The 25,794-nt window shown below is 33.5% G+C and overlaps 2 protein-coding genes across 3 annotated transcripts in view; both read left to right on the top strand.

The window, feature by feature from the left end:
• The first annotated feature begins 3,329 nt into the window (after window positions 1-3,329).
• On the top strand, window positions 3,330-11,518 carry LOC129942576 (uncharacterized). Its single transcript, XM_056051581.1, has 2 exons — window positions 3,330-3,886; window positions 9,728-11,518. Exons 1-2 carry the CDS (start codon window positions 3,880-3,882, stop codon window positions 11,356-11,358), a joined length of 1,638 nt encoding a protein of 545 aa, XP_055907556.1. The 5' UTR covers window positions 3,330-3,879; the 3' UTR covers window positions 11,359-11,518.
• Window positions 11,519-21,984: 10,466 nt separating this feature from the next.
• Window positions 21,985-25,794, top strand: part of LOC129938592 (pyrokinin-1 receptor) — a 242,071-nt gene continuing 238,261 nt past the window's right edge. For both annotated transcript variants that reach the window (XM_056046251.1, XM_056046252.1), the window contains exon 1: window positions 21,985-22,441. The gene's annotated coding sequence lies outside the window, so the exon portion shown is untranslated. The remainder of the gene's footprint in view (window positions 22,442-25,794) is intronic.

Below are 25,794 nucleotides of genomic sequence, written 5' to 3'. Positions count from 1 at the left end.
TATTCCGGTTATCCTCAGTTGGATTGGCTTTAAAACAACGAAAACTTACCTTCTTCGGTCTGATGCTTTTAACCCTATTCACTATCTATGAAGCATAGTGACCAGTTAAAAGATATTTGTGTCGAAAATCAATTTTTACTAATTTTTATTAATTTTTTCAGGTTTTTTTTTAAAGTTGACAACAATATTTTTTAAAAGATAAAATTAGTTTAAACCTCAAAATTTTAAAATAATATTTAAGTCCAAAATCAAATTTTACCAACTTTGTTAATTTTGTTTACGTTTATGTATTTTTTTTGTAAAAAGAAACTGTGGATTCGATTTTTATAAAAAAAAATTTCCGAATGGTGAAATCAATATTTCTTATTAGTTAAAATTGGTTGGAAGCCATAATCTCAAAGTTTTGTAAAGATATTCGAGTTGGAAATCAAATTTTACCAACTTTTGTTTATTATTTTGTATGTTTTTATTTTTTTGTAAATAAAACTGTCGCTTCGGTTTTTCTGAAATTATTACCAGCTGTTAAAAAACGTTATTCTTCGTTTTCTTCGTATAACAACATTTATTTGAAGTCAATATCTCTGCTGGTTCTTGAGCTATGGACGACGAAAAAACGTCGTCGGGAACGTACATACACACACACAGATCTCTCTAAAAATCTTTTATTTCGACTCTATTGACCTTAAAACGTCGAGAAATGTCAAAATTTTCAATTCCCATCTTAATATATAAAAATCCAGTGTCATATGTATGTTCCCAGTGAACTCTTCACCAAGTCAACCCATTTCGGTGAAAGTTGGCATTTATGTGTAATTTGGTCAAACTTAAGATATAGGATAGTTTATATTTCGAGTAATGGTCTAAATTGTTTACATACATGTTGCAAATGTAAAATACTTTATATAAAATCTACTGTTCTAATTATATATGATCATTATTGTATACCGATATTCCATGCTATTTTACATGGAACATGTCAACTAAAAAATGGGAGCAACGTAAAAAAGGAGAACCAAATCCTTCTATATCAGGTATATTTAAAGCTGAGACACTGGGGCGACTTTATACAGTACATCCAAAACAACGTGAATGCTTCTTTTTGCGTTTGTTGTTGGTTAATGTTCCTGGACCAATCTCTTTCCAATTTTTACGAAAAGTTAATGGTCGAGTGTTCAGTACGTATCAAGATGCATGTCGTGAGTTGCAACTTTTAGAAGATGACAATCATTGGGATCTGACACTTGCTGATGCAGCTTTAACGTCCTCGCCAAGTTTTATTCTTCAACTATTTGCCATCATCTTGACGACATGTTTTCCAACACAGTCATCTATACTGTGGGAAAAATATAAAAACTACATGACTGAAGATATACTATACCGACTTTAACAAACGAACCAATGTCCAAATCTAGATTCCTCACCAAATATGTATAATAAAACATTGAAATTAATTGAATTCGTTTTTTGATATCGTTGATCCTTGCGAAAATACGGTCAAAAAAGAAAATTGCATTCGCAATTACATCATCAGGCATAGCTGCTACTTTGTTAGATGATGGTCGAACAGCACATTCTGCTTTTTAGTTACCACTAGATGTCCATAAAAATCCAAATGCTATGTGTAACATTAAGAAAAGGAGTGGAATGGCTACAGTGTTACAAAGGAGTTCAATCATAATTTGGGATGAGTGTATCATGGCTCATAAACATTCACCCGAAGCATTAAATAGAACTTTGCAGGATTTGAACAGTAATGACAGACTTTTTGGTGGAGCTATTATCTGGTGATTTTCGGTAAACATTACCAGTGATTCCTTGCTCTACTTTTGCTGATGAAATCAATGCATGTTTAAAATAATCATTATTATGGAGAAACGTTTTCTCAGCAACTATTATATATTGGAAACGGTGAAGTGGAATTTAATCAAGATACCCAATGCATAAGATTGCCAGACAATTTCTGTACTGTTGTTGAAACTTAAAATGATCTGATCGAGAGTGTCTTCCCAGATATAATAAATAACTATCTAAATCACAGGCTCAGTAATCGTTCTATTTTGGCAGCAAAAAATGTTGATGTAAATCTAATTAACTACCAGATACAACACTTATTACCAGGCGATATAATGTCGTATAACTCAATCGACGCTACTGTCGATGAAGACGAGGCAATGAATTTTCCAATTGAATTTTTGAATTCTTTAGACATATCAGGAATACCACCACACAATCTTTGGTTAAAAATTAGATCACCGATTATTCTTCTGCGTAATTTGAATCCCCCTAAACTATGCAACGGAACACGTTTGGTAATCAAAAAAATCACTGGAAATGTTCTCGAAGCAACTATTTTGGCAGGAAAGGAGAAATAGTTCTGTTACCACGCATTCCAATGATACCGTCAGATTCTCCAATACCTTTCAAAAGAATGCAATTTCCTATACGTTTAGCTTTCGCGATGACTATTAACATATCACAAGGACAAACAATGTCTATTTGCGGCTTAGACTTAGAGAATTCATGTTTCTCTCATGGACAATTATACGTGGCCTGCTCACGTGTAGGGAGAACATCGGGTTTATTTCTGTTGACAAAAGACAGGCTGACCAAAAATATTGTTCTTCGATTGACACTTCAGTAAACTTTAGCTGTGATTCTATTTAATTTATGTTAATCATAGTATTTATTAATAAAATAAAATTAAAGATGTTATGTAAATTAGTGTTCAATTTTGTCTATTAAGTCCTTCCTTAATTACTCAGCCACAGCAACGCGTGGTCGGGTCTGCTAGTATGACTATAAATTCCTATGGGAAGTTAAAAATTAGAATATCGAAGTAGATTTGAAGATTCTTAAGCGTTACGTGACACAAGCATCATTAAGTAAAGTACCGGTGGGAAACGGTTACAAATACAAATTTGAGTTTCTTTACTTTAAGGAAACTTAAATATTTTAGCACACTTAACTACTCGTACATTGCCTCTAAGAGATGTTTTAATTAAACTTAATAATGAATGATTTAAGGCTGATAATATTGCCTGCTCTGTTTCATTTTTACGAAACATTCTGCCTACAACCGCAACACTGTCCATTTATCTACTACCAAATACTAATTTACCAAAACCACTCTTAACAGCAACACTGGAATCCAAAATATTGAACTCCAATCAAGAGTGTGCAGTGCACAGAGATTCACTTTCTCTTTCAGCACGTGCTGAGTGGACTCACTCAATCATTGAGTGCAATCTACTTCGATGTTTACAAACAAAGCTAGTTCTATCTCCCTTTTCATTCTCTGTCTGTCCATCTCTGCATGAAGGTACGTGAGTGATAACAAAACAAGTGTTTTCTTTTGTGTGTTGGCGTTGCTAGGAATAAAAAGATTGAATTTTGTTAAACATTTGACAACGACAACGTTTCTATAGATACATCGGCTACAAAACAAAGTTTATTTAGTTTATATAAATAGTTTCTAAGGATGCCGGATTAATTTAATTCCTGAAAAATCAATTCAAAAGTTTGCTTATTTCGATTTCAATCCATTCATGGAATCAATCCATTTCATGCGTAAGAAAGAAAAGAAAATCTTAACAAGACAGACAGAGACAGCTCCCAAACAAAAAGTATCTCAATTGCTTTTCACTTGCACATTCGGTGGATTCATATGAAGTTACATTCACCAGAAAATTGAGTTCAGTAAATAAATGAGTTGCGCACTGAGTTTTCAAAGTTTATCTTTTCACATCTCCGTCGTTTCGTTCGTCGTCGTCTCGGATAAATATTTATATTTATATTTTTGTAATTAAAAAGTGGCGGTCTGACTTGAAGACTCAAGAAAATAATCAATCAAAACTTTAAAACGACATTAAACCAAGTGAAATGGAAGGTAAGTTGACATAAATATCGCTGAACAACTTTACAAAGGGAAAAGACTGCCTCTAGATTCAACCTACGGAAATCCTCATAAGAAAAATGTGTACCTTCTGTGTCGAATTAGTTGGAAATCCAACAAGAACCAATTGCAACATTCATTCTTTGCTCCCACATTCAAGTTGGAATTTAGAAAAACTAAAAATGAATATTGTTGAACATTTATTTGCTCCAGTTTGTGTCGTGTGTGTCAGGGTCATGATTGTTTAATGTTTAAATCGGTTTTGTTTATTATTTTGTTTTTATGAATGGCAACGTACCTACAACTTGTAGGATCAAATTCAGTCTCCAATTCTACATCCGCTCATCATCGGTTTTGGGGTTTTGTTCGGAGTTTTGTTTATTTTCATTAGAACTTGTTTACTTCCAAGTGTAGGGTAAATTGACTTAAGTTTGGCCACTAGTGCGTTCATTTTCTTCAAAAAAGATTGATGATTCAATTAAAAGTGTACGATTCAATTGTGCTACAAAGGTGAAGAAAAAGGGTTTTACTTTAGCAATAAGAACATTAAAACCTGGGATGTGATCCACAATGGAATTTTCCAATTAGTTATTTTTAAAGATTTTAGAAAATATGTTTTTGCTTTAAGCCAATTTGACATAAAATCTTATGCAATTCAAAATTTGAGTTCGACATATTTGAGACGTTAAACAAATTGGCCAAAAAATTCCCTTCCAATTAGGGCAACTTTATAGGAAAGTTGGATAGAGAGTAAATCAAGAAAAATCTCTCTCGCTTCAAGTCAATTGCACTTATGTCAAAATGACAGCTAACCGTAATTTACATTCAACTGAGCTTTATTACACTGGGATTGAGCAGGTTCAGACAAGATAAGATACTTCAATTGCGGTCAAATTCATTCTTTGAACGTACATATATATGTATGTACATTTTGACCAAGGCAACTAGTTAGTTTTTTCAAATAGTTATTATGAGTTTCAGAGCTTTACTTCGCAAACCTCTACTTTAAGGTCATAGTACAAAAATTACCAAAAAGATTACTGTCGACAAACACTCCACAGGAAAGTTGCAATTCCATCACGATTATTTTGTATTTCTTTTCCAAATTGACAAGGAACCTTTTACAGAAAACATTAAATGAATTTGTGCAGAAAATTAATAAATTATAGTGCAATAAATAAAAATACATAATCAATTGTCATTTTGACAGATGCAAACATAACTTGATAGTAAGAAGCCGGTTGAAGCTATCAGTAAATTTTGAAACATGAGGAATTTGAAATGTTTTAGTGAGCAACTGTCATAAAACAGTAAAACGAAATGGAAATTTTTTTAGCTTTTGGCAGTCAGCTGTTCAGTAAAATGAAATTTCATCAGTAAAAAAATTAAAATGGATTTATAAATTAAATAAAACTTTAAATGCATTGTTTCTTTAAAAAAATAATTGAATATAGGATTCATTTCATTCATAAAAAACGTACGAAACACCACGTCATCCTCGGTTCCAACACTTGTCCACAATGACACTCCCTATGTCAGCTCGATCGATAAACCCAATTTTCTTGCAGCACAGTTTGCTGTTAATTCGACACTACCGGAGAGTCATGAGTCCTCCTGTTCTTGAGAGCGTAAACGATTCTATGGGACGAATCTTCTTTCGCACTCGTGCAGTTGCAAGAGTACTAAGAGACCTTGACATACACAAATCCGCTGGTCCGGATAGTGTTCCCCCTATTGTTCTGAAGAGGTGTTCTTCAACGCTGGCAAAACCACTGCGTAAGCTTTTCCATTTTTCCTATTCTACCTCTACAGGTCTCTTTCCGAGCGGATGGAAAACAGCATTTTACAGCCTGTCCCTAAAAAAGGCGAATCATCCTCCCCCTCCAACTATCGTCCAATAGCACTCACGTCCCTTCTTTCCAAGGTCAAGGAAACGCTGATTAATTATCAGCTTAAGAAATATCTTGAAGAACGGAAGTTTCTTAATGACCGGTAGTATGGCTTTTGTAGCAATAGGTCCACTGGTGACCTCATGGTTTATCTCACCGAACAGTGGAACAAATCTTTACATCGTTTTGGAGAAAGTAAGATTATTGCACTTGATATTTCAAAAGCATTTGATAGAGTTTGGCAGCAAGCTCTCTTATCGAAAATGCTGCTTTTGGTATAGATGAATCCCTTTTTCGTTGGGTTAAAAATTACCTTTCGGACCGTTCAATTCAAGTAGTGTTGGACGGGTTCAAATCAGATATTCACAAAATAAACCCTGGTGTTTATAAATGATCTTTTGTCTGAAACTTCTAACCACTAAATTGTTTCGCTGATGACAGTACCTTCAGCTTGTTATATTAGTTTTTAGATTCTCATCCTTGTCCTTCGGATTCGGAGCTTCAACGGCAGCGTATGATAAGCTCATTAAATTCTGATCTCGATAGCATGGGGAATCAAAAACCGTGTAGAATTTAATGCTTCGAAAACTCGATGCTGTCTCCTGTCGTTAAAGTGTAACCCACCCCCGATGCCGCTATCCATGAGCGGTATGAGGTATGAATATCACAGATCACCTCTAATGAAATGATCACATATTCGACATTGCAAAAATTGCTGCTAGGTGCTTAGGATTTCTCCGATGGTGCAAGAAAGTTTTCACCTCTTCTGATCTGGCTGTAATTTACAAAGCCTTCATTCGTCCAAAACTTGAATATAACTTGCATATTAAGGCAGGTGCCCCTAAAACAAGTTTAAGTATTTTGGACAGGATCCAAAAAAGAGCTATGAAAATGATAGGCGATAGAACTATAATCGAAACAATTACGTCACTTGAACACCGCTGCAATGTTTTATGCCTTTCGTTGTTTTACCGATATTTTTATAAACAGTGTCCTATTGAATTAGCCAGTTTTACTCGTCCTTCTAGGAATGCACATCAGTTTAACCTTGAGCTCAACTTCGGACGTATTGTCAAGTATAGAGATTCTTCTTCTTTTAACCACACATCGAGAATGTGGAATGCTTAACCCAGTTTTCTTTTTCCCTATCATTTTGATATTCAAAACTTTAAGACCAATGTGCATCGGTATCTCATCTTTAATCCTTCCCTATTTTGTTAAAGCTCGCACTGTGTTTAAACTTTAAACATGTTAAGTGTATTAATAACCCCTTGAGTGCCCGTTTATTACATATAAAAAAAAATGCATCAATCTTAAAAATAAATCTTTAACATGTTCAAATACTAAAAACAAAAATTTTACAGATGGATTTACTCATAGCTATAACCGGCCCCTTAGGAACATTTTTCTTTACCAACTTTGCAGTCAACTTTGCATTAAAGCTAGTGCGTTGGACCCTCATGCCAGAGGTCTTGGGTTCAATCCCTGCCTGTCTGTCTAAAGTTTTTTTTTCACGGGTACAGCATCTTTCGAGAAATTGACAAACGCTCCAAGAGTAATTCTTGTCATTAAAAGTGCTTTCTCAAATTAGCCGTTCAGATTCGGCTTAAGACTGTAGGTCCCCTCCATTCCTGACAAAATTAATCGCACACAGGAATGGTTGAGAGTTGGTCAGGTTCAGAGAACATAAGGGACTTTATTTGCAGCGAACTTCACTCTTTGAACGTATATTTTGACCAAGTCAACGATGCAGTTAGTTTTTCAAGTGTCATGCATTTCAAATTTGGAACTTCACTAACTGCTACCTTCATGTCATCATACAAAAAATACTACAAACGTTGTCAACAAAAACCCCTCAGACAAGCTATAAGTCCATCACGATTTGTATTTTGTATTGTAATTGAGTATTACTTATTTTTTTCCAATTCTACAAGGAACTCAAAAATTACATAATACATCATTGAGTAATAAAGTTCAGCTTTCAGTTCAATAAAAAAAAATTATGATGAACTTTCATTTTGACAGAAGTAAACTTGACTTCAGCGGAAAAATTTTCTATCCCAGAAACTTGTCTTACTTTTAAGTCCCTTATGTTGTCTAAACTTGCCCAATGTCTTGGTTCCTTCTTATACCAGAAATTCTTGGATTGTTTTGGATCAGCTGTTCTTTTCCACGTAAAATAATAACAAAAACGTTTCGGGATACCCTACCAGCCCGAGATTGAACGCAGCAAATAACAAAAACAAAAAGATTTTGATTAAGTTTGAAGACATTTTTTTGTTCTCGAAAATGTTTTTTTTTGCTGCACGGACAGACAGCGACTATTGTACCCCTTGCTTCAACCTCAGTCAAGACTTTTAAGTCATTTTTCTTGCCAGAAGGAATTAGGAGGATGGCAAAGTTGCGAAAACCTTCGATACAACTATCTTTACTGGCTACAGATAAAAGATGGAGTGTTGCTTTGGGTTGAAAATTTTCGCCCAGTTCTTAAATTTCACTGTCTTTAAGGTTGCTTATATCAAGCTGAACTACTAGCAATCGAAGAAGCATGCAAATCGAACTCAAACCATAATAGAAACAAAGCTCTATTTTTAATTGATAGCTACCAATTCGACGAAAATATCCTCTATAATGCTCAAACAATGTCAGGAAGAACTATCCGGCCTAAACATCAACTTCCGTGTCACCCGTATAAGGATTCAAGGTCATTGATAGAAAAGAAAACGCTGGTGATTTGGCAAGGATCAGATCACTTGCAGAAAGGGTAAATATTACTCTTGCAGCTATGAAGGGCAAAATCTTATATATTTTTCCGACAGAATCCAACAGCAGGTGCAACATTCTAATGGACCAATCGAAGATATGGCCTACCTATAACAAAACCGTTCTATCGATCTTTTATACTGACCCAGGCATTATATACGGAAAAGTTGGACATCCCTCAAAATACTCCTTGACATAGTTGCGGAGACCAACTTCAAAGGGAAACATTTACTTTCTCTATAAATGTCCTGCCCTGGCCATTTCTAGAAAGTCAACTTTCTAAAGGGCATTTCTTAAAGATCTTTATGAACTTTTAGCAATGAAAATCAAAGACCTGATTTGTTTTCTGAATGCTACTAAATGGCTCTAGAATCGCCAAAAGGTCCTATCTAACGAGTTTATGGTAACCGTGAAATATAAACTAAATTGCTTTTAAATTCAGGTGTTTCAGTAGCCAGTTAAACTTTAAATATCCCATCCATTAATTAGTTTTGAATAATGGAGAAATACTTAGAATGTAGATTTTATTTCCAACATTTAACCAAGATTAAAACGGAGGCTGCTTTTTATATTTTCGGTCTTTGAAAAATTAAGTATTTACTTTGCCGTTAAAGAGCTTATAATTTAAAACAAAAATATTGTCCTCAGATTGCTTAGGTACCTAAAGGCAATTTACTTTGATTTTAAAAAGTTAAAAGTTTAGTCTTCATTATTAGAATTAGAAGTCAAGTACATTTTCGTGAAATAATTTTTTGCAACTTTGAACGTGGATTTCAAAAATGCATTGATCGTCATGTAACATCGGGAATTAGTGCATACCTTTAACACTTCTTTGACTAGCATTAATAGAAAAATACATAAGATCTAATTTGGGAAAAAGATATTTTAAAGTTGCAATCCGTAAATTTTCATATAGACAAAAAATCTGGAATCGATTGGTATAAAGAAATGTTCACAAAAATCAATGATGGTGGTTCCAAAGACTTTCCAAAGTTGTTAAATCCAACAAAAGTTAAAACATCCTCATTTTCGAAGATCCAAAACATCCAATTTACCACAATATAACCTTATTTGAAATTTTACGTTTTTCCTTGTTGCCTTGTTGAAACTTCTCATTTCTTTTCAAACATTTTTCCACGCGAAGGTCTACATTATTAACAAACTTTTTTTTTATTTATTCCAGATCCCACCGAGGCTAATTCAATGTACGCCAACCTGCCACCTGAGATTTTGATAAACATATTCCAATACTTAGATTTTTATGATGTCCAGTCTGTGAAGCTGAGCTGCAAGCAGTGGCTTGCAGTTACATTACTTCCGGAATTTGAAACAAATGGAGTATTTAAAATATCAACTGGCATACTTGACAAGAACCATCCCGCTGCCGAAATATTGATGAGCAAACAAATTACTAAGCTCTATTTAAAAGGCGTTTTCATTGGAGATGCTGATGAGATCTTTCAACATGTTGGAACTTCCCTCAAAGAACTCACTCTCAAACTAGTGCCCATCGATACAGTCCTGCCACTTACAATGAAACACTTTCATAACCTCCGCTATCTTAAAGTGACCCACATAAAATTGTCTTCATTGGTGGGAAATGTCAGTTGGCTTTATAGTGGGAGTCTTTCGCAAATGCAAGACTTGTGCCTAATTGCAAATGACTCTAATGTGAACAAATACATTTTGGACAGCGTCGATTCGTCTGAGTCGCTGAAAATTCTCACCGTTGAATTTATCTACAAAGACGAAGCATACATCTTGAAGGTGATAGAAAAGCATGCGAAATCACTTGACGAATTGGATCTTCGCTACTACGAGGGAACACCATTTAGTTCTTCAAAATGGGGAGAGGTCTTTGAAAAACTGAAATTGAGTGAATTGAGTCTGCAGGGAAATTTTCATCCCGATATTGTAGCTCGAGCTATCGAGTCTCAGAAGTCACTGCGCTCTATAGACCTTACAGGCTCTGTGGCAGTAGATGACAGTTGTCTTTTTCGAATCGGAAGAAAACTCCCAGAACTAGAAAGGCTCATTCTGGACTATTGTGGCAGAATCACCAACAGGGGTGTCAATCAATTGGCAACTCTGTCGCAATTGAAGATTCTTGACCTCACTGGATGCAACAAACTAACTTCACTCAGCATTCACGGTATAATAGGGAGGACAACAAATTCGCCGTTGATGGAGTTGCATTTGCAGGATGTGAACTTAGATGAATCGGATGTGTGTTTCTGTGCGAACAATTTGCCAAACTTGAGGATATTTAACCTAAGCGGATGTGGTAAAGCGGTTACAGACAAATCGATCCAAGAAGTATTCGACTGTCTGAGGAAACTGCAGGGTTTGAAGATCGACAGCTCCATTTTAACAGATGATGGAATCCTTGGCATACCCACCGGAAACTCGATACAAAACTTAGAGTTCCTTGAAATGCTCAGTATACGGTGCTGCAAAGGTTTAACAGATCTTTCACTCACAAGCGGTCTCATGATTCCGCAACTCAAATTCCTCGACATATCGAACTGTGAGAAAATGAGTGTTGTTGGTCTACGATCTCTAGTTCAAAACTGTCCAACAGTTGAAGAAATGCGTTTAGCTAGTGGAAAAGGTATGGGTCTCGAGGCTGTCCAGGCCCTGACCAGTGGATTGGGAAGGTTAAGACTACTAACAGTGGAAAATTGTCGAGATTTATCACAAATCACTGCAGTCAATTGGACACAAACTAGGTTCCGGCCGATTTCCAATGAAGTCACTTTGAAGCGAAACATAAAACCGTGTCAAACGGCAGCTGGAGCAGATTTTAAAGATTGACTCTATTAAATATTTTCAAATGCAATGACTTTTTAAATTGCAATTTTTAAGTTTTCCTTTTTATAGACGTAACGATAGATAATTTATCCTTTCAATGTGTGTTTGTATGTAAAATGGATGTATGTTCAAAACTATATAATGTGTAAATGTTTGTATGTTTGAGACAAAATAAATAAATGTGTTATCACTGAGTGAAATAAATAAAACATTTTCATTTACATAGGTTTTTAAATAACAAGCTTAAAAATGTTGTTTTTTGAATCTTAATCAGTTTGAGGAACCACCAGCTTGAAGGGAAGCTCTCAAAATCCAACAAAAAAATGCATGCAGGGGCAATAAATTTATTATTGACTTCACAATTTGATCACATTTATAAGGCTTTTGATAAAACAAGAAAATACAAAAAAAGGGTTTTTTATTCAGTCTTTTTATAGGCTTTTATTTTTGTCAAAATTATATTTTTTTTGATTCTTTATTTGGGTCACATTAGTACAACTCGAGGTGAAGTTTCGTAAGCGATCGCGAAATTATAATATCAAAGCAGTGGGTACTTATAATTGCGGTTTAATGCAAAAGCTTACTAATCAATATCGATATGCAGGCTTTGCCAATAGCACGGGAAGTAAACAAACAAAAAATAAAAACAAAAATTAAGAAAACAAAATGCTAAATGTGCACTGTGAATGTGAATGATTTCCCACGGAGTCTCCAGCACGAGTTCTTGAATAATGGATTACAAAAATGTACAAAAGTATTAAAGAAAAAATTGTAAATAGTTAAGTTAGTTAATATAAAAAAATCATATACATTTTTTAAATGTTTACTAAATTGCAATAATTATGGAAAGACAGTCTTGAGATAATCAACTTATTTTGACCCCAAATTGCTATTAAATCGTAGGCGAAATTTTCAGACAAAAATGTTCTGGGCTTACGCATAGACCGTACATTTTTAAAGTTTTAGCTTACTAAACATTTTTTTTGGTCGAAGTCAATGAACGATATTTTCTTGAAGTTGGATTTTGGAACCTAATAAAGAAGAATGGAAGAATAAAAGTTAAAGTAAGTAGAAATAAAAATATGTCAGAAATGTCTGCACTTTAGATTAAATGAAGTTATAAGTCAAATAAAAATAAATAAATGTTGGAGGGGACCAACAGATTTAAGCCATATCGGAACAGCTAATATGAGAAAGCGTTTTTCATCACGAGAATTTGTCAATTCCTTGCAAGATACAGTAACCGTGAAAAAAACTTTAGATAGCACAGGCAGGGATAGAACCCAAGACGTCTTTTTTTTTATAATTAGCGAATACTTAAAGTGTTTCGTATACAATATTAATATGCCAAAGAAACGGTGTAAGCATTAGGAAAAGAGGGAAGGGTTTAATAGAAGGTGTCTGTGTACATTGATTTTGAATTCCTTAACATTGCACTAATAGGGAAAGATAGAGCGTGGCAAGGCATTTCACATTCGCGTAGTACGGCGAAAAAATGAATCTTCATAGTACGGCAAAAGTTGATCTCAAGGGTAAACTGATGGGCATTCCTAGGAGCGCGCATATTACGGTTAAATTGTTTAAGGGGAAGAATAAAACTGGCTATTTCACTATAGCATTTTCCGTTAAATTAACGTTTAAAAAGCGTGCGACAAGAAATTTTACTACGATGTTCGAGTGACGTAATCGAGTTGATGATGTTTATGTCACCAATCAATTTAAAAGCTCTTTCTTTGAATACTGTCCAAGAGGCTTAAATAAGTTACTGGGGCACCAGCCCAGATATGAGAGAGAGTTATATTCAAGTTTCGAACGGAACTACCTATATAGGTTTCGTAAATTGTAGCCAGATCGGACGGAGACAAAAATTTCTAACATTGTCTCAAAAAACCTAGAGATCTTGCGGCATTTTTGGCAACACCGCGTGTGTGATAGCTCCAGCAAAGGTGGTTGCTGATGCTCATTCCAGGGATGTCTAGATTTTCAGTTTCGTTCATGCAAGTGTCACTGATAGATAGTGGCAAGGAGGATTTATCTCGCTTTAACGATACAAGATAGCATTGGGTTTTCGAAGCATTCAATTATAGAGGATTTTTTATTCCCCAGTGTACAATGCTGTGTAGGTTGGAATTTAACAAGTTAATCATACTTTGTAGTACCCGTACCGTGATGGTAAGTGGGTTGGACTGTCCTGCAAGGGGTCTTGGGTTCAATCCCTGTCTGTGCCACCTTACTTTTTTCATGGGTACTGTCTCTTGCGAGGAATTGACAAAATATCCAAGATTAATTCTTGTCATGAAAAGTGCATTCTCATATAAGCCGTTCGGATTCAGCTTTTAAAAGTAGGTCCCCTCCACCTCTGACAATATTACTCGCACACAGGAATGACTGAGAGTTGTAAGTCACTAGGCTCTGGTTCTTTACGGACTGTTGCGTCACCTGATTTATTTATTAACTTCCCATAGGAAGTTATTGTAATGAGTCCGATTTGTCAAATTGAAAATTTTGACATTTCTCGACGTTTCAAGGTCCCTGGAGTCGAAATAAAAGATTTTTAGAAAGATGTCTGTGCGTGCGTGTGTACGTACGTTTGTACGTCCGTACGTCCGTACGTTCGCGACGTTTTTTCGTCGTCCATAGCTCAAGAACCAGAAGAGATATCGACTTTGTTATACAGGTAATAGTACCTGTGGCATGATGGTTAGTGCGTTGGACTGTCATGCAAGGGGTCTTGGGTTCAATCCCTGACTGTGCCACCTTAATTAAAAAAAAATTAATTTTCGCGGGTACTACCTCTTGCGAGGAATTGACAAATCCTTCAAGAGTAATTCTTGTCATGAAAAAGTGCTTTCTCAAACTAGCCGTTCGGATTCGGCATAAAAATTGTAGGTCCCTTCCATTCCTGACAACAGTACTCGCACACAGGAATGGTTGAGAGTTGTAAGTCACTAGGCCCTGGTTCACAACGGACTGTTGCGCCACCCCAATTGAAATTGATATACAGGTAATAAGGCAGAAAGATGCAGAAAGGGCTCTCAAGAAAATTGCGTGGGTGGTTTTTTTACCATAGCAGTTTGAAAAAAAGTGAAAATTTTAGTTAACCTCAAATATCTTACGAACCAAAAACGTTAGAGACTTGAATTAAATTTTATACAATATACTGTAACGTGATACTAAACAGGTAAATTTTTTGAAAAAAATCAATATAACGGTTTTTTTTATAAATCAATAAAACTGAAAAAAAAATTTGTCACCTCTAAAATTTTACGACTGAAATATGATTTCATCTCTAAAACAATTTTGTGCAACGAAGAATAATGTTTTTGACATCTGATAAAATTTTGAGAAAAATCTAATCGACAGTTTTTTTTTATAAAAAATAAAAATCTAAAAAAAACATTACTTAAAATTCGTAAAAATTAAATATCGATTCAAATATCTTTTCAAAAACTTAAAATTTTGCTTCAATTTTATTTTATCTTATAAGAAATATTGTTGTCAACATTTTGAAAAATGTTGGGAAAAATCGAATGGACAGTTTTTTTACAAAAAATAAAAAACCTAAAAAAAATGTATAAAAGTTGGTAAAAAATGATTTTCGACTCAAATATCTTTTCAAAACTTTAAGAAATTGGTTTTAATTTACTTTTATCTTTTAAAAAAATCTTGTTGTCAACATTCACTTAAAGTTTGAAAAAAATCGAACTGACAGTTTTTTGACAAAAAAATAAAAACCGAAAAAAAAATTAACAAAAGTTGGTAAAAAATGATTTTCGACTCAAATATGTTTACAAAACTTTGAGATAATAGCTTGTAACTAATTTTTTCTTATAAGGAATATTGTTTTCAACATTAGGACAAATTTTGAGAAAAATCGAATTGACAGTTTTTTTTACAAAAAATAAAAACTTAAAAAAAAAAATGTTTAAAAGTTGGTAAAAATTGATTTTCGACTCAAATATCTCTTCAAAAATTTTAAATATTGGCTTCAAACTAATTTTATCTTATAAGAAATATTGTTTTTGACATTTGGTAAAATTTTTAAAAAATTCGAATTGACAGTTTTTTTACAAAATATAAATCTCTAAAAAAAACAATACTAAAACTTGGTAAAAATTTACTGTCGACTCAAATAGCTTTTCAAAAATTAAAAATATTAGCTTCAAACTTATTTTATTTCACAGAAAATATTGTGATCAATATTCAGTAATTTTTATATAAAAATCCAACAGTCCGTTTTTTCATAAAAAATAAAATACAAAAAATAGTGCGCAAATTTGGTAAAAATTGATACCAGTACATATAGACAAACTTTTAAGCAAGACAAATCGACAGACGGGATGGGAAGTTATCAGTGTGGGTCGCATCCCAGCCTCTTTTTTTAATCATATTTTGCCGTTGCAGGGCCACATCCGAAGAGGTGGGTTGTGAGCCTGGAAACGAATATGAAAAGCTAAGAGTGCTTTAGTCATCGAAACAATGTATTGGATTAGAAGTTGCAGACAGGAGATCATTTATAAAAATGATTAAGAGGGTCGGAGACAAAACGGAGCCCTGTGGCACACCAGCATTTATGTATTTTATGAGTTTCAGACTTGAATCCGTCCAAAACAACTTGTATTGAACGGTTCGAAAGAAAATTTCTAATCCAACGGAGAAGAGATTCGTTGATAAATAAAGCACGCATTTTCGATAAGAGAACAAGATGCCACCTTTAACAAATGCCTTTAAAATATCAATTGCAATAATCTTACTATCTCCAAAACGATATAAAGATTTGTTCCACTGTTTGGTGAGATGAACCATGAGATCACGTGTGGACCAATTGCTACAAATGCCGTATTGCCGGTCATTAAGAAGCTTCCGGTCCTCAAGATATTTCTTAAGCTGATAATTAATCAGTTTTTCCATGACCTTGGAAAGAAGGGATGTTAGTGCTATCGGTCAGTAAATTGTGGGTGAAGAAGATTTGCTTTTTTTTTGGAATTGGCTGAACAAATGCAGTTTTCCAACTACTCGGATCGAGCCCGAAAGAATAGGATAGATGGAAAAGCTTACGTAGTGGTTATTCTAGCGTGGAAGAATAACTCTTCAGAATAATAGCGGGAATACCATCTGGGCCAGCGGATTTAAGAATTTTGAGATCTTTAAAAACTTTCGCCACAGTTCCCGTACGAACAAAGATTGGTCCAATAGAATCATTAACGCGTTCAAAAACTAAGGGAGCCATGGCACTATCTGGTAAGGTGGATTTTTTTGCCGAACTGCCTTGCAAATAAGTTGGCTTTATTAAGAGAGCTAACTAAAGGAGTGTCATTGCGACAAGAATAGGAACCGAAGAAGAGGAAGAATTACTCATGTTTTTTACGAATGACTAAAAATTCTTTGGGACTTTGCAGTAATTTTTGGTCATGTAAAAATTTCGTACTGCCAAACGGTTCTCTTTTATTAACTGGATTTGTTTGACACGAGAAATTAGCAGATATGACACTATGGTCCACTATGGCCTCGAGGCGTCAATAGGTACACTGTTTGTGTATTTATTGTTAACGTCTGATATACGATCAGACTCATTTACAAGCTGAGTAAGATGGTTAAACTCAGCAAAAATCTCAGCACACATTCAATCGGGTGTTTTTTTTTTTAATTGAATGAATTGAATTAATAAAAATAATTTATTCTTAAACCTATCTTAAAGCTAGACAAAAATTCATAAAACTAACCTAATTATCCATAACTTACACCTAAGTTAATGGTCCCATACGGACACTCTAATTTAAACTATAAAACTAACTACTAATACCTTTCGGCCCTAAGATCTATTTTACCTTCAACTCATTTTTATTTATTTTTGTATTAATTAGAAAATTTGAAAAACTAATATCAATATCCTTTTTATTTTTACTTAAAAACTACTTAAAATAAGGTCCCTAATATAAAACTTAAACTACCTATTCTACCTTTAAACTACTTAAAACTAGAACAACCACAGCAGCAAATCTAACGTTTTTTGTTTTTATATTTTATTGTCTTTTTTGTATGTTTTTTTAATTTTATTTTTTTATATTCCATGTTTTTTGTTTTTTTTTCTTTTTTTTGTATTTTTTTTGTGTGCCACCATGCCTATTCTACTTAAAACTAAATCCTTAAACTATAAAACAAGTATGTAAGCCGGCTAAGGCTTAAAACCCCATCCCGACTACCCAATATCAAGTGCCGATTGAAGCCACCAAAATTGGTTGTCCTGCTTCACCCTATCAGTTCGGTCCCGTTCGGACACAGCCCTACTGAACCGAAGGAGCTCTGCTCTGCCTTGTGCCATGACGTCCCGAGATTGTATGGAAGTCGCCTATCCACGGTTCTTCGTCTGAAGTGGTAGATTAGCGGAACTGCCAATCTATCCTGTATCAGACCGCATTTATCTAAAAAGAGGAATGCCTCTGGTGGAATGAAGCCGCTCAAGCGTGCACTTTCAAAATACTCGTCGTTCGGATAGAACGCCCCGAAAATTAAATTGTTGGTCGAAGACATAGCTCTTGCAATGTGACCTCGAACGAGTTTTTTCAAGAAATTGTCAATTCTGTTGATTCGAGCCCTGTTGTATAGGACCTCGTTGGAAAAGTAATGCACATAAGATGATTCGGCTGTTCGATATAAGCTGGTACAGCGTCGCTCGAACACCCGAAACTTCTCCATCTGGGAAGGGGCAACGTTGAACCACACAGGACAACCATAAACGATCATTGGCCGTATGAGGGCCATGCAGCAAATTACCTTCACTCTGGGGTCAAGCCGACTGCTAAAAAACAGCCGTTTCGTCTGAGCGAAGGCTCCTCTGGCCCTGGTCAGAGCAGGATTTATATGTCTGTCGAAATATAAATACTGATCTAACCAGATACCGAGGTACTTCACTACACTTTTGCTCGCTAATGGCTGATCGTAAAGATCAACGATGACCATCTTGTGTCAATTCTTGCACGTATCCCTTGTGGCCCTAGCCAACGGAGTATTCCATCGGGTGTTGTCTGGCCCGAATGGTGAAACCACGAAGAATTGGGAACAAGTCGTCGTTGGCCTAAGCAGTCTTTTTGGATTTTGTAGCACAAATATTGCCTTACATTTATTGTTGAAATTGATTTGATAGAATTTCAATTTAAAATAAATAGTTAAAAGATTTCTTGTACTTATTATTTGTCTTCTCTATCAAAGATATTTGTTTAAATTCCATTGATGTAATTTTGACATTTAAGGTCAATAGAGTCGAAATAAAAGATTTTTTAGAAAGATATCTGCGCGTGCGTGTGTACGTACGCGAAGTTTTTCGTCGTCCATAGCATATTGTTGTCAACATTCAGTAAAATTTTGAGAAAAATCGATTTGACAGTTTTTTTTTAACAAAAAATAAAATCCTAAACAAACAAATTTATAAAAGTTGGGAAAAATTGATTTTCGACTCAAATATTTTTTTTCAAAAATTGTAGATATTGGCTTTAAACTACTTTTATCTTTCAAAAAATATTGTTGTTAACATTCAGTAACATTTTGAAAAAAATCGAATTAACAGTGTTTGTGCAAAAAATTAAAAACAAAAAAAAATTTACCAAAAGTTGGTAAAAATTGATTTTCGACTCAAATATCTTTTCAAAAATTTTAAATATTGGCTTTAAACTAATTTTGTCTTATAAGAAATATTGTTTTCAACATTCGATATAATTTTGAAAAATAAAAACAAATTGACAGTTTTTTTACAAAAAATAAAACTCTAAAAAAAAGCAATACTAAAACTTGGTAAAAATTTACTTTCGACTCAAATAGCTTTTTAAAAATTAAAATTATTGGCCTCAAACTTATTTTATTTCACAGAAAATACTGTTTACTGTCCGTTTTTTCATAACAAATAAAATATACAAAATATAGTAAGCAAATTTGGTAAAAATTGATACGAGTACATATAGACAAACTTTTAAGCAAGACAAATCGACAAACGGGACGGGAAGTTATCAGTGTAGGTCGCATCCCAGCCTCTTTTTTTTTAGATTTTAACTATGTCCAATTTTTATGAACTAGGGCTCATTGAAAAAATTAATAAGAGCAAAAGATAAAGAATTTGAGCATTGTCTGAAATAAAACTACAGAAAAACTCTAAATTTTCCTAGCTCGTTCTTAGTTTTTACACTCTAGAACCGGGTTTCCCAAAGTGTGTCCCCCGAGGAATACTTGGTGAGAGTGATGATTGAAATAGAAACAGTTTTTGTTTAATTAATTAACAAACTTTTTAACGTAGTACGGTAAAGTTAATTTGCAATTGCTTTTAGTACATGACTTTTATTTATTTTGTTTTTATACATAACATTTTCGAAGGGATCGCTGGCTCAAGTCCGGATCTTTGAAAAAGGCAAGTGAGTGCTCCGCACGGTACTAGTACTAGTTCCACGGTAATCAATGTTACAGAAAAAAAATTTGTTAAAAGGAAGTAATACGATTCATATTTGAACTTTGGATTTGCTGAGACAAGTGACAACAAACAAACAGCAAAAATGAAAAGTCACTTTGCAGGGATTCCTCCAGATTACAAAAGCAAACCGACTAGATCTCAAACGATTATTACTTATCACTCAAAGACAGTGAACGAAAATGCGTTGATGGCGTCGTACTTGGTAAATTTCCGAATAGCGAAAATTGGTGAAAACTTAATAAACCCATGTGTTAAAAACATTGTTGAATGTTTGTTGGGTGAAAAGGGCAAAAAATTAGTTGACACTGTTCCTTTGTGAAGTAACACAATATTAAGACTAATCGGAGTCTTAGCGGAAAATGTGAAAGCTACTTTACTTTTGCGAATACAATTCACAAAATTTGGAAAATAAATATTCTGGTGTATGTTAAAAGACGAGTTCAGTTTACTGTCAGAGAAAGCTAAAATAATTCTTCTGCCGTTTGCAACAACATACATGTGCGAATCAGGGTTATCTGCATATGTTGGAACCAAAACAAAATTTTGTACGCAAAAAGTGCTGCACGACTAAGAAAGATTGGGAACCGCTGCTCTAGATCTTAGTTTTTTTAGTAAAAATAATTTTCCAGATTTAACAAAATTAAATGAGAGGATTTTTTAGGAAGTGTTAAAAACGTTCAAATAAATCTCTCTAAAAATTCAGCTTTATCAGAAATTTTTCGAATAAATGCTATTTTTTGTATTTTATTTTCCTGGGCCAATAGACCCTAATTTTAAAGAAATCACAAAAGCATTTTAGAAGGTTTGGCATCATGCCCTCTTTAGCACCGTTCAATTCAAGTAATTTAAGTCTGGCAACCACAAAATAAATGCTGGTGTGCCCCAGGGTTCTGCTTTGCATCCGACATTCTTTATTATTTTTATTTATAATCTCCTGTCTGCAATTTCTTATGCAATTAATTGTTTCGTTGAAGATAGTACTTTAAGTTTTTAATAATTGTTTTCGGACTCACATTACTCTTCTTCGGATGGGAAATTGGAACGACAAAATATGCTAAGTTCATTTAACAGAATTTACCGTGGAAAATATGAAACCGAGTGGAATATAATTCTTCGAAAACCCAATGCTGTGTTGTATCTCTAAAAGTGAATCACCAAACACCATTGGTGGAACTATCAAATAATACGCGATGTCATCAAAAATGCCGCAAGATATTTAGGTTTTTTGAGTGCAAGAAAGTATAACTCCATTCTCTGGGCTAATGGTGCCTCAGTACCTTACTTAAGCGTCTGGAAACGTATTCAAAACAAAGAATTTTTTAAATTATTGGTGAGAATAAAATCATTAACTTAATTACGTCACTCGAACAATGTTGAAATGTTTCTTCCCTCATCCTTACTTTACTTTTTATATTATTTTTAACACATATGATCATGTCAACTAGCCGGTTACATTCCCCAATTAAACAGTTAAACCCATATACTCACGGTTCTAAAAATACCCACCAGTGTATCTTAAATCCACTTTCGGTCGTATTGCGAAGAACAGATATTCGTTCTTTAGTCGTACTACGCGAATGTGGAATGTTTTACCATATTGTGTCTTTCCCTGCCATTGCAAAGTTCAAGAATTCAAAACCAATCTAGGTACACCAACCCCTCCCTTCTAAACATTTTTTTTGTTTCTTATGCTCAAACAGTGTCTCTGACATATTAAAGGTATTCAAAACATTTTCAGTATACGCTTATCATTAGGAAATTAAAGCACAACTTCAGACTATCTTACATTTCAGTCTCTAGCTCGTTTTACAAAATAAGTCAACTAACCCTTTGTAAAATTAACCGCGAAGTCTATTATTCATTCATTTTTGCTTTGTAAAAGCTTCTATATCGTAGGCATTAAAGTTTGCACATGTCAGTATTGTTAAATTTGTGCTTTACTACACAATTCTTAAGGTTACAAATTGAAACTCATTCAAATTTGTATTGGCAGCGGCGTGTACAATTGACATGCGTCCCAAAGTAACTTACATTCCACCATGTGCTGGAAGTTGTAGCTCTGTATAGTAAAATATTATAAGATACAAAGTCCTTTATTTTATAACCAAAGTAAAAAGTAAAAAGACCGCATTCATTGACTTCCATCACATCACAGGCAGTGTTTTCGTTCACAGAAAGCTTACACTTCAGTCGGTGATTTGGATAACTTTACGGATTCCATGATTCAGTACGACTCGAACGCGCCGGCCGTGCTGAATATAACTTCGATCGGATTAAAGTGCAAATTGTTCAAATTAATTTTTCTTTCTCTATAAATTAAAAAAATTAATATACACGCGACATAATACGAGGACGGAAATTGTGAAAAAATGTATCTTAAAGTTCGCATGTCGCGATCATCACTTAAACTGAGTTGACAATAATAAGTTAAAAATAATAATAATAATAATAATAAAAATAAAATATAGTGAAAATACTAATTAAAGTGTTGTGCTTTTATAGGAATAAAAATATATGTGTGCCTATTCCTACATTAAAATTAGTTTTATCACAAAATGTGGTGGATAATTGTACTATAGGATATATCAAGATTAGCTGCAAAAGTCACGGAAACCGACTTGTTGTCAACAGGTAGGCTATTTTCGTTTCAATCTTAAAACTAACAAACAATTTCAACAGCCTTGACTGGATTTATAATATTAAAAATACCTTACCGACATATCTATCAAATAAAATACAAAAATATTAAACACATCTATCATCATGTCTGAAATTAAATTCGCTAAGGGCAAATTAAATTGTTTTAAGATTTTATTCTTAGAATGTGTGTTGAATCTTGAATCTAAGAAGATATTAATGTCTGTTAAATTTTGAGTGTGTGATGAAAACTGTGAAGACGCATTAAGAATTTAGTGTTTTCATTTTTGTTGTTTCATGAAATGAAATTTGAATAAGTGTAATGGATGAGTTAATAATGATGCATAAAAAGTTATGGAATACAAAATAAAAGTTCAAGCTAAGTTATAGTGCTTCAATTTTGATTGCCTACTTTTCCTTAACACTGTCATCGTATATATTTAAGAATTTTACAACTGAAAAATGTTCTCCTATAAAACCTTTTTGGTCTGAGATGGGGTTAAAGAGTATATTTGATATTTTTGAGATTCGTTCAACGTTTTAACAAAAACTTGGTATTTTAAAACTATAAAGTTTTGTATTTGAATTAAGGCAAATTAGAAGTGATACAAAAATTATTAAACGTAGTTTTTTGTTGTGTGAAGTTGTGCATACACTCAATTTTAATGAAAAGTAATTTAACTCTTAAAATTATAAAAACTGATTTGTATATCTGACGGTACTTTAATTAAAACATTCAGAGCCGTACATTTGTAATCAAAGCTTACTTTGAATTTTATATAGGCATTTATTCAAAGACTTAAATGTACGTGTTTATAAAAAAAAAAAACAATAAATTAGTTTCTTGTGTTCCAAGCTATCAAACCACTTTTAAGGTTTAAGTCTTCATTTTATACAATAAATTAGTTAAACCTTAGTACCAGTGGCGTGATGGTGATGGTGTGTAGGGCTGTCATACCAGAGGTCTTGGGATAGATCCCTGCCTGTGAGATCTAATTTTTTTGCGGGCCTGTCTGTTGCGAGGAATTGACAAAAAGTAATTCTTGTCATGAAAAGTGCTCTCTCAAATTAGCCGTTCGGGTTAGGCTTAAAAAGTGTAGGTCCCCTCCTTCCCTGACAACATTACTCGCACACAAGAATGGTTGAGAGTTGTAAGTCACTAGGCCCTAGATCTCAATGGACTGTTGCGCTATCCAATTGATTTATTATTGATTAGTTAAACCTTAATAAAGTTTATCAACCAAAACATTGCACTGTTTCCTTGTAAATAAAAAAACCTAAACAAAAATAATTTTCATCTCGAATACTTAACAAAAAAAAAAAAATGATTTTATCTCTAAAATAATTGTTTGCAACGAAGAATTACGTTTTCTTTATCTGGTAAAATGTTTATAAAAATCGATTTGGCACTTTAACAAAAAAAGAAAAGGGGCTGGGATGCGACCCACACTGATAACTTCCCATCACGTCTGTTGATTTGTCTTGCCTAAAAGTTTTTAGGTTTTCGTGTTCTGTTAAAAAAGTTGTCAGTTGAATTATTCTTAACAATTTTAAAATTACCAACAATTTTTTTCATACCAAGAAACAGTTTAGTTTGAAAATCTAGTTTTGTTTAATAGATTTTTAGTCGAAAACAATTTTTTACTTATTTAAGTAGCATTTGGCACTGTTGGACTTTTATAAAAAAACTACTGAATGTCGAAAACAATATTTTCTGTGAAATAAAATAAGCCAATATTTTTAATTTTTGAAAAGCTATTTGAGTCGAAAGTAAATTTTAACCAAGTTTTAGTATTTTTTCTTTTAAGAGTTTTATTTTTTGTAAAAAAAAACTGTGAATCTGATTTTTTTTCAAAATTTTATTGAATGTTGAAAAAATATTTCTTATAAGATAAAATAAGTTTGAAGCCAATATTTAAAATTTTTGAAAAGATATTTGAGTCGAAAATCAATTTTTACCAACTTTTGTTAAATTTTTTTTAGGTTTTTAATTTTTTTTTTACAAAAACTGCCAATTCGATTTTTTCAAAATTTTACTGAATGTTAAAAACAATATTTTTTGAAAGATAAAAGTAGTTTAAAACCTATATTTACAATTTTTGGAAAAGATATTTGAGTCGAAAATTTTTTACTAACTTTTATTAATTTTTTTTTTAGTTTTTTATTTTTTTGTAAGAAAACTGTCAATTCGATTTTTTTCAAAATTTTATCAGATGTCAAAAACGTTATTCTTCGTTGGACAAAATTGTTTTGGAGGTGAAATCATATTTAAGTCGTAAATTTTTGAAGATGACAAATTTTGTTTCAGTAGTTTTTTTAAATATACTTCTTTGATATCATGTTACAATATATAATATACAATTTAATTCAAACCTTTACCGTTTTTGGTTCGTAAGATATTTAGGGTTAACCTAAATTTTCACTTTTTTTTCAAACTGCTATGGTAAAAAAACCACCCTCGCAATTTTTTTGAGAGCCCTTTCTGCATCTTTCTGCCTTATTATCTGTATAAAAAAATTTATTTGAAGTCGATATCTCTTCTGGTTCTTGAGCTATGTACTACGAAAAAAACGTCGCGAACGTACGGACGTACATACGTACGTACACACGCACGCACCGACAGGGACCTTGAAACGTTGAGAAATGTCAAAATTTTCAATTTGACAAATCGGACCCATTACAATAAATTCATATGGGAAGTTCATATCTAGCTTTTACCCGTGACTATACGTCGGCATTAGATAGTTTTTTTTTTGATAGTAGTATGAAAAAACCTGAGCTCTACTTTTTTGTACGTATGTTTGAATTGTGCCGAGATGGGATGTGGCCATACTAAGTGTGATTGTCATAGGTTAGGTTAGGTCAATACATTTTAAGAAGAACATAGGTTATGGCAATACATTTTTATATACGACATTTTTTGTTTTTCCTTTCTTGGCCAGAACGTAAAGATTTTGTGGGTTTGAGACTCGTGAGCACGCTACATTCAATTGTACATGGAAAAAACAGTTTTGTTTTCCAAATTTACACCTGCAACTTTCAGCGTTTGCCCCTGGGCTTTATTTATTGTTATTGCAAATACTGCTTTCAGAGGAAACTGCACTCTTTTAAACTGAAAATTTCAAAGAATTAAGAAACTCTATGGGGTATTCTACCGCGTTTGACAACGGCCCACGCACTCGCCCCGCGCCACAGCCGAAACATGAATTATCAGACAGACCCAGGGAATTATTTGTTGTTCCTACATGGCTCGTGTTTGGCGATGAAAGGTTGGGCATACCAACGTTTAGGTTTAAAATTATTGTTAGTGGAACTTGGTGGGACCCACAGTTTGTTTCTAATGTTGA

This window comes from Eupeodes corollae, chromosome 1 (genome assembly GCF_945859685.1).
Source record: "Eupeodes corollae chromosome 1, idEupCoro1.1, whole genome shotgun sequence".
Taxonomy (NCBI): Eukaryota; Metazoa; Arthropoda; class Insecta; order Diptera; family Syrphidae; genus Eupeodes; species Eupeodes corollae.
The sequence above is the reverse complement of the archived record's forward strand: the minus strand, read 5'-3'. Positions and strand labels throughout refer to the sequence as shown.